This window comes from Hibiscus syriacus, unplaced genomic scaffold (genome assembly GCF_006381635.1).
Source record: "Hibiscus syriacus cultivar Baekdansim isolate YM2019G1 unplaced genomic scaffold, ASM638163v2 tig00111648_pilon, whole genome shotgun sequence".
Taxonomy (NCBI): Eukaryota; Viridiplantae; Streptophyta; class Magnoliopsida; order Malvales; family Malvaceae; genus Hibiscus; species Hibiscus syriacus.
Genome location: NW_024063145.1, coordinates 250,565 through 261,040, shown reverse-complemented (window position 1 = coordinate 261,040; position 10,476 = coordinate 250,565). Strand labels below are relative to the sequence as shown.

General features: G+C 33.6%; 2 protein-coding genes across 2 annotated transcripts; one reads left to right on the top strand and one right to left on the bottom strand.

The window, feature by feature from the left end:
* Nucleotides 1-3,483: 3,483 nt before the first annotated feature.
* Nucleotides 3,484-4,829, top strand: LOC120166843 (putative NAC domain-containing protein 94). The gene is made up of 3 exons (XM_039176034.1): nucleotides 3,484-3,673; nucleotides 3,762-4,066; nucleotides 4,149-4,829. The coding sequence occupies exons 1-3, from the start codon at nucleotides 3,493-3,495 to the stop codon at nucleotides 4,827-4,829; spliced, it is 1,167 nt and encodes a 388-aa protein (XP_039031965.1). The 5' UTR covers nucleotides 3,484-3,492.
* Nucleotides 4,830-5,361: 532 nt separating this feature from the next.
* Nucleotides 5,362-6,865, bottom strand: LOC120166798 (60S ribosomal protein L34). Its single transcript, XM_039175999.1, has 4 exons — nucleotides 6,726-6,865; nucleotides 6,546-6,625; nucleotides 5,753-5,862; nucleotides 5,362-5,673 (listed from the first exon to the last, which is right to left on the bottom strand). The coding sequence occupies exons 1-4, from the start codon at nucleotides 6,802-6,804 to the stop codon at nucleotides 5,580-5,582; spliced, it is 363 nt and encodes a 120-aa protein (XP_039031930.1). The 5' UTR covers nucleotides 6,805-6,865; the 3' UTR covers nucleotides 5,362-5,579.
* Nucleotides 6,866-10,476: the final 3,611 nt, after the last annotated feature.

Below are 10,476 nucleotides of genomic sequence, written 5' to 3'. Positions count from 1 at the left end.
AGAATCTCGCTCAAAACCCCACCAACGGCGTCTGCTCCAAAGACAACCTGGTTGTTATCGGCTGCCACGATGAAATCTTCTCCAAGATGCAAATCTTCCTCTCTTATTCTCAAAACCTGACTGTGAAGTACTAGTGTCTCTACTTTCTGCTTCACCTGCAGCACCACCGACCTCGGAGACTCCAACTCCGCCTCCTCCGTCGATGACTCTCCGCTCTCCACCTCCATTGAGTTGTGACTGTCGTTGATGTCCGATTTGGCGGGGAGAATTTTATATATAGAGGGGGGAAAGGAGATAAAAACGGGGAGTTTGGCGAGGCAAGATCACGTGGTTGACTGAAATCAATTATTCAATAACCGTTGCCCATTTCAGTAGCCAATGGAGATTTTTTAGGGTTCTAATCACTTGCCAAGTCATAACCATCTTCTTCAATAAAAAAATCAAAATCTTACTTAGCATTCATGCTTAAACAATTATTGAGTACATATATACATTTGAATATGAGGATACACACAAATCAAACGATTTCACTGATTGAAAGTTAAGAGTCTAAACATTTCCCGTCAAATGGTGAAGAATTTTTAAACATATATTATTTGTATTCATTTTAAATTTATATGAAAAAGAATGTGAAGATAAATTAAAAAAGTTCTTTAAAAGATTGTTAATTCCATCAATATTCTGCCTAAAAACAACTAATTTAAATATTTTAATCTCAAAACAACTAAATTGCTCAATTAACATCAAATCCGACAAAAAAAAAACAGATAACAACATCCACTACAGTACAGGTCTCAAAAAAAAAAACTCAAACCATGTCTAATAACACGAAGTAAATGGTAAAGTTCGAAACAAGGGCGTTTTTAATGGTTCTCTAGAGGTGGTAGCGGCATAAGGTTTACTCGTCTTCCTCTTCATCACCGTCTCCGCCAGCGGCCTTCTTGGCAGCAGCTCTCTGGTTCTTTCTCTTCACTCTTCCGGGGCGGCCACCTCCAAATGGACTTGTAAGAGAGAAGTCGATATGTTTTTGGGAGTCAACCCTCACCATGAAGGATGGGATGTTAACCACCTGACTCCCAACCCTATTAAGGTAAAGACCAAACATCAGGATACAACAGTCAGGGCATCATAATATCTTTCGGACAACCAAAGCATGGATCGAGTCACATACGTATTCAAGTAGCGTTTACATATATGCCTACATATATGAAACTGATCAAACAACTTGCATTTTATACTCAAAGACAATGCAATAAATCAAACTACTTGCATACTAGAAGCCACATTGGCACATCAGCAATCAGCCAAGGGGGTTTTTTCCCATTATTAAAAAAAACTAGAAGCAGTCGAACCCGTTAATTCTTCTAAAAGAAAGAAAGCTCTATAAGTTTAGTATTATGAAAGGAAATCTCCTTTATCCCAAATGGTGAGTTAGCTGATTAAGCAAATTCATCAGATAAGAATTCGTAAACATACTATCGGGCAAACAGTCATCATTCATAAACACATAACAAAAGAGGTTCGGCACACATCGAGCAACGATCATGATGCAATAGAACACTTATCAATATAAAGTTAAAAGATATACCACATGCAGTAAAAGAGAATAGCTGCATATCCTATGAATATCCTAAATGTCAGACATAAACACTGTAGCCACACAGGCATGACTTCTGTCTTGAATTTTAAATGCATCAACAAGCACATCCATGGCTTCAGTCGACCAACAAGATATGAAACTAAACCGCTGACGAGAACAAAGTAAAAGTTACTTTCTTTATAATTTCCTATATATAAAAAATAATAAGATCTCTGGAAATGGTGAAACGAAAAGACAGTTTCTTTCATGAGCCTAAGGTTTGATATCTTGAGCTGACTTGACCATCCAAACTAGGGAGCAAGTGATTAAAACCTTGTAGCAAAAGCTTCAGCTGACACCGAAATAACCCATTTATCTTTGGTTTCCATCGTTTTATTGATTTCGTATTACCTAACTTCATTTCAATTTCAGATATCTTCCTCAAAACTTTAGTTGACCAGAGACAACCTATTTATCCCTCCACCATTTTTCACCTGAGAAAATAATACAACTACCACTATAATGTAGAAAAGTAATTTTTTTGAATCTACTAACTCCCAAACCTCTAGTTTGCATATGCTTATACCCAGACTTAAAACACACGCGCTTTACTTACAATTGAGAATTTTTTTTTCTTTAGTTCTTGGACCATAATTTTTACTATGCTTAAATATCACAATTGATTTTACTATGTTGATTTGCTGTGAATTTGCTTTCTGGGTTTATTTAATTTCAGTAAAACAAAGAGATTTTTTTGCAGATAGTTAGATATAAGGGAACCGAATAGTATTAAACTTTTAAACTCTTGATATTGCTTTGATCGTTCTTTATTTCTATATTATTGTTTGTGTGCAGCCGTATTTGGAGCAGTTTTGTATGTAATATCCACTTCGATTCCAAGTATAACAGTCATAACTATGGCGACTTAAATTGCAGGAAACAATCATAAACTTGCTTCACTTTTGCTCATAATTCTTGGTGTTAGCTATATGTTATTGTTTTTGTCCTATAAGGGTGGATATAATCTATTCTATTTTCAAATTAAAAAGTTTAGGTTTAAATTTGATACAAAATCATTGTTTAATGACATTTGATTTTTTTAACAGTAGTTTAAGGGTAAAACTGAATATTAACCTTTTTTATGTTGTCACGTCAGCAATTTGACGGAGATAAAGGTGGAGTGACCATTTCGTTATAAATTGATAAAGTTTGTGATCAATTTGTTACTTTTGAAACTTTAGTTGGAGAAAACGAAGACTTGCTCAAACATTAGTGATCATTGGTGTAGTTTACCCTTAAAGAAATTAGCAATATGTCACCAAGAAATTATTTTATTAAAAATCAAATATTACAAGTATTAATGTAAAAAAGTAATTTTGATTTAGTGTTGTCTCCTCCCTTTTGCTTCCGCTCTTATAATCAATGGAATCCAAAACTTCACATCAATTGTGACATTTACTTGTTGAATATTTAATCTTGTAGTAATTACCAGGTCATGAATCTGCTCCTCTTCCTTATCCAAGGGGAAATATTAATTATTAATTAATTTTATTAAAAAAGGGAAAGTAAAATCTAATTCGAGATTTAATATTAATCATGAATAAATAATCTTTTATCAACATAAATAAATAATGATCAATTAAAGAATAATTATTTTAAAATTTGGCATCAAAATTATAATGAAAAGGTTTTACTCTAAACGATTTGAATAGAAATCTGAACTTATTGTGTAAAATTAACAAAAAACTATTCAATCAAAGATCAATTCAAGCAAACATATTAAATAGGATGATATTGGAAGGGTGGTTTGTCATTTTGCCTGGTTTTTCATGATAAAAACAAGAGAGTTGAAGCTCATGAAAACAGTTTTGATTTGAGTCCCCAAGTTTTCATACAAACTTCTCTCTTTCTATATGATGAACATGGATGATGTTGATAAAGTTGATGATGTGATGTTGCCTGGTTTTCGTTTCCACCCAACAGATGAAGAGCTTGTCGGATTTTACCTAAAGAAGAAGATTCAGGAGAAACCATTGCCCATTGAGCTCATTAAACAAGTCGACATTTATAAATATGAACCCTGGGACCTTCCAAGTGAGTTTTCTTTTTCTGTTTGGCTCCCTAGAAAATTTTCTTTTTGTATGACAAGATCCTACTTTTGACCTTATTTTTGTATGAGCAGGGCTAGCTGCATCAGGGGATAAAGAGTGGTATTTCTACTGTCCAAGGGACCGAAAATACCGGAATAGTGCAAGGCCTAACAGAGTCACAGGAGCCGGGTTTTGGAAGGCGACCGGAACAGATAGGCCTATATACTCATCTGATGGCACAAGATGTATTGGCTTGAAGAAGTCCCTTGTGTTCTACAGAGGCCGAGCTGCCAAAGGGATGAAAACCGATTGGATGATGCACGAATTTCGGCTTCCTTCGATGTCGGACTCAACGTCGCCATCGAAGAAGCTCTTGGACAAAACATTTCCTGCAAATGTAATGATATTTGAATCGTGATTTTTGCTATGTTGTTTGATTATGAAGTGTTTGAAAAAATTATTTGCCTTGTTCCCAACAGGACGCATGGGCCATTTGTAGGATATTTAGAAAGACCAGTCCCATGGCTCAAAGAGCTCTTTCCCACCCTTGGATATCCTCATTGCCAGAGATTGTACCATCTGATATACTCCACCATGGTCGGTTCGGTTTGGAAAACATTTCTTGCACTACTGAAATAGGATCAACCATGCAGTTAGGCAGCAACGGTGAACTGCAACAAGGCTGCACTGCCGGTTTTTCGGCTCTAGATATTCCCACGTATAAACCATTCCATCAGACAGTTTACAGGCCATCTCCATTTCCTGTGTCCAATGGAGAACTTCATAACAACTTGATGTTTTCTCAGCTTGACAACATGTCTGGATCATCCAACAAGTGCATTGTTGATGCCTCTTCTGTACTGTTGAACCCACCAATGATTGCCAATGTTAGCAAGGGCTCAGTGAGTAACAATTTCGGAGGTAAACAACAGGAATACAGTGGCTTCTCGATCGGCTTGCTCCAAGATATGCAAGGTAATGGAGGTGTAGTGGAGAGCAAGGAAGGAACGACGAAGAACTCAGATTCAGTCCTGGATTATAACCATTTACCGATGAGCTTTCCTTTTAGATTGTCTCCAAATGTGACGGATTCATTGGATTCACCGCAATGCCCTAGTGAAATGTCCACCACTTATTCAACTGATAACTGCTACACTTAAATCAACTAGTATCAAAACTATTTCCAGTATTGTTGTACATTTTTGACATTTTCCTCGTTATATGTATTGTTTGTATAAAGATATCATGTCTGAAAAATAGATTTAAGGTTTACATTTAGGATGGAGTAGGGCTTAAACAAATATGTATTGTTTTCATACCATCAAACATAAGACCAACTCAAACCTTCACGAGCCGAGCAACAGTGTACAACGGTCGAAACTCGAAACATAACTTCTAAGCTGATTAGAGATCATCAAAACTATCTTGTTGCAGCTTTGTAAGGGAAAGCTAACCACAAATGAGCATGCTACAATTGCAACCATATTATATTTCTGTTAACCAACCTAATTCTTTAACACCAAATATAGCATGCAAACCCAACTGAAAATTCGTTTTGCTAAAGTTGACTCGAAACACATAAAACTAACCAAATTCTTATTTAGGGTTTAGGGTTTAGAGATTCAGAATAAGGGGTTAACACATCTGGGTTCAAGGATAAAACAAATGCAAGATTGGTGCCTAATAAAAGAAACCACGTCAACAAAATAAAACCATCATTAAACAATAACTTCATAATCGATACATCGTCAAGTGAACAAGCAGCAAACTGATCAGTATGAAACTACCTAATAGGAAAAATATTGAAAGTTCTACATTTTCATCAATCACCATTATAACAAAAATAGAATTTCTAACGGGTAAAATCCAACAAACCAAAAACAATTCGGCTTTCATCAGAAATAAAATTTCTAGCTCTTTGAGGATTGCTTTTCCTTTGCCTTCTGGATTTTGAGAACCTTCTTCACAATCTTTTGTTCTTCAACCAGGAAGGCCCGGATTATCCTTGGATAATAAAAAACAGAGAGATAAAAATAAGAATATCATCAATCGCTTCGAACAAACAATCAAAAACCAGTTGTACCTTTCTCTAACAGCACTGCCTGACAAAACACCACCATAGGCACGATTCACAGTCCTTCGGTTCCTAGGCAATCGTGATCGCTTGTATTCAGCAGGCCTCAAGTGAGGAATCTGCATAGAATGTGTATATGAAAGCCATGAGAACAAGCTCAGAACTTTACTACTCGGGTTCAATCAACCTCGTATTCAGAGAGAATCATAAAATAACCAATCAAAATGTAACATAAAAATGGCATAGCTTTGAAAAATAAACCCACACTTCCTATACTGAAAAAAGGTTTTACATTTCTACAAGCTATACAGCAAGTATAATAAAATCAAGCGCCACAGTTTGTAAACTGCTTCAAATTGATATGCAATAAAGCATTCCACCATGAACAAATACAAAATGTCTACAATGATCAACATTTAGCACCGTTTCCAATTTTTTACAAACACACCAGTATTTCTGAAATTCAAACCGTTAAAACATTGTAAGCTATCAACTTCAACACTAAGCTCAAAATAAAGTAGAAAGCCCATTTACGACTAGCATTTCACGTCCTATAGAGCTTAGATCATGAAATTATAAAAAGATAACTAAGCTTAGCAGTATCATTAATACATGTTTAATTCGAAACAGAAAGTTCCAAGAGCAAACATGAAAAATGAACATAACAGAAACATCTTTTTTGCAACCAAATAAACAAAAGGGTATCTACATTTCATACTTACTTGATTAACCTAACAATAAAAATTGAAACTTCGAAATAAAAATTTCAACTTAAATTAAAAAAAAAAGCAAAAGAACTTACACCCTGAATCCGCTTTCCAGTAACAGGGCACTTAGGCCCACTTGCTCTCTTCTTAGTAGTCTGATAAACCAATTTCCCACCTTCAAAAACAAAAGACCCACCATTATTTTCGTACAAACCTCGAAAAAAACCGACAACAGAGCAGCCGAAGCGCATCATTTTTGGAACTTCAAGACTTACCTGGGGTTTTAACGACACGGTGTTGATTTGATTTGGTAGCATAGCTATGGCGACTACGATAAGTGAGCCTTTGAACCATCTTCTCTAGAGTCTTTTTTCCTCACCTCTCTTCTTAGAAAGAAATGCCAGAGACAGACGGTAAGGCCCAAGCGGCTGAGTTTTGGAGAAAGAGAATATATAAATAGGAATTCTTTTGTATGCAAGCCCTAGATCCTACGGTTAAAATTTGGTCTTCTTTGATCGACGGTTAGAGTTATAGTGAACGTGCGAATTTCTATTTAAAGATAAAATAAGCCAATTTTTAGTTAATTATACTTATATTCTAAATTGGTCTTTGCATGTTAATATATTCTAATTGAGTCCTCAAATTTTTTTAGTTAATATATTTGTGTCTTATTCTTAATCTAGTAATATGTTTATGCTGAAATATAAGCTCGAGTTTAATATGAAAATTAATCACGTGAAATATCGCAATCTACTCGAGATTGACTCAATCAATGATCATTCAACTCTCGAATCGAATGAACTCAATTCGAGCTCGAACTTGGCTCGAATTCTAAACGAGTCAAAGTGTCAAAACGAGATACTTGATACCCGACTCGAAAAGCTCGTGAGAAACTAAAAAAATAATATATTAAGATTTTAGGGTTTTAAATTAAATTATTAATATAAGGGTAAACTACACGGGTGGCCACCAAACTATAGTAAAAAATCATTTTGACCATCAATGTTTTAATTCGATTAAAAAGACCACCTAACTTTTAAAATGGTTTAATCAAACCACTCTCTGTTAAAAAAAACGGTACGTCTGACGTGACATTTCAATAATTTTTTCTATGTTGGAAATAAATAAGAACATGTCATGACGCCACATAAGAAAAACAGTGGTCTCTCTATTATTATTTAAAGTAACTCTAATCCTTTTATTTGAAAATTTATCCCTATTGTAAAAACCCTAAAGTGGCTATAGAAATAGAAAACATAGTAATCACCAATTTTCACCCTAGGTATATTAGTATAAATAAACAATAAAAAAGTAAGTAAAAAATAAAATAAAAAACAACAATGAGTAACAAGAAAATGGGACGGTTGTTCCTGTCATCACTGTGCTACCATCTACCTACCATTTCCATTCCTCTACTACACCTTGCCCCGACAACTTCCAAATCAGTTGAAGGCACCAGATCAAGGTTCACACACAAAAGGGTAAAATGTATTTTTTTTAATTGTGATATTGGATTGTTATAAAACCCTAAGCAATCTAATGTAAAAAGGGGGCTCTGGATTTAAAAAAAAAAACAAATTATAAAATGGCCCTCTTCTTCTCATTCGATTTACAGAAACAATGTAAAGGGGTCATTTTCTCACCATTTTCTTCAAGCAATAACAGAGGACAAAGATTTGTTGGATTTGTTTCAGTAACTAAATATAAAATTATATTTCTTATTTTTTTTCTTTTTATTTCCTTTTGAACTAACCTTACAAATTACAAATATACCTAAAAATTTTAGATAATGACCAAAATGAAAATTTTGAAAGTTTGATGGTCAAAGTAGAAAATTGGGAAAAGTTTAAGGAATTAAGTGGTAATTTTCCCAAAAAGAATTTTATTCCATAAATGGATTTATTTAGTGACCAAATTTTAAATTTGGTAAAGTTTGGTGACCAAAGTATAAACTTTGAAAGGTTTAGGGACCAAAATGTAATTTTAAAAAGTTACAAATGGGTCACGAAAATAAGAAAATAAAAACATTATTTTCACATTTTTAAAATGTTGGAAAATAATATTTAATGGTTTAATTCTAAGTTTAATTTGGACCGTTGGATTAAGGTGACTGAATTATAATTTTTGGAAATTGCAAGGGCAAAACGGTAAAGTGGAAAACTATTTTGTTCATCTTTGACTATTGAAAGATGATAAGGCTGATATTTCTATGATTTGGATGATGATAAGGATAAGTATCTAGGTTTTATGGTAATTATGAAGTTTCATTAAGGGTATATTGGTATTTTCCCAAGTTAATGAATTAAATATGAATTTAAAGGATGATAAGCATGATATCAATAAAAAATGTCATACCAAGATGTTCATATTCTCCAGCAAAGGACGTGAGATAACTTCCAAGGTAAGAAAATATTTTATTTTCAATTTTTGAATTAATTCCTTTGGAATTCGGGTTATGCCGTGAAATAGGAAAGTGATCTACGCGAAAAACGCTATCATTTGATACCAATATTTCTTTCTAATCTTGCTGGATTTCAAAGATCTCAAATCTACGGGTTTATGTTCATGATAAGGTTCATGAGATTGATGATGAATCTTGATGTTTTTGAGGTTGTAGATTCATATTCAAGCTTGTATGATGATTAGAACATGTTCAATCTTCCTAGAAATAATTCTATAAAATTCGGCCAAACTATAAGTGGGAGAACTTTGTGTTCTGATGAGAATTGATAAGGGATTTGATTGTAGAGATGTTATAAGGTTGATTGAAAGTTCATTTCATGCTTGAATCGAATCAAAATCGAGCAAAATCATGAAAACCCTAGTTTTTAGAACTTTAAACCATTAGGCCTTGGTCTTAAAGGATGAGAAAAATAATGGAAAATTAGATAAGGTCTGGAAATAATGTAGAAAGTATTCTACAAGCCTTAGAAAAATTTGGGGACCATTTTGTAATTTTTGAAAAGTTGGGGGACCAATTCAACAACTTTGGAAAAGTCCAAAGTTGTGAATGGTTGTATATTTGTTTAATAGTTGATGTACTACTTTGGAAAATGTTGTTTTGGAATTGAAATGAGTGTTTAGATGTGAAATATGACTATTTTGGAAGTTTAAAAAGATTGATGATTTAAGTACAATACTTGTATAGTTAGGGTACTTAAATGTAATTATGCTTCTGTAAAAGCATTTGAATGGTAATAATAATTTCAATGATGGAATTATTGGTATTAAGAATCTAAGTGATAAAATGGTGAAAGACCATTTTGTGTAAATTGGAAAAGTTGGTTCCAATATTAAAAGGAATTATTAAGAGTTAAGTATTTTGAGAGATAATGAGTTTCAAATATATTATGGAGTTATTATGGGATGTATTTATGTTAGTACAATACTAACATATGTATTATTATGTATTTGTGATTTTTACAGATTGTGTTTGATTTGTGATCGAAGCAAGTCAAATAGAAAAAGGTTTATTGTGGACAATAGTGAGGCACAAATATTTGGAAAAATTATAAAGTGTTAAGGTGAGCGCAATACATGCATGAAATTATACATGGATGTTTTATACATCATCAGGAAGACTTGCGATAAGTCGACCTTGTTTATATAAGCATGATATTATGTCATATTTTTATAAATTGACATGACATTGATATGTCAAAGTATGAAATTATAATGCATTGATATGGAAAATGTTATATTTTACCATGAATGTTATTTCGGGTATGAACTGCCCAATGTTAAATTATGATAATATACTTTGCTATGGATGAATTGAATAAAATATATATTATATGCCCTAGTAAGTCATTGAGGGACAGGGTATAGTTGGCATGCCATAGAGTATAGCAGTTGTAGGTTTATAATACACTTCAGTGTATATGGTGGGCATGACCTTATGTGTAATACACTTCGGTGTATATGGTGGGCACGACCTTATGTGTAATACATTTCGGTGTATATGGTGGGCACGACCTTATGTGCAATACACTTCGATGTATATGGTGGGCACGACCTTATGTGTAG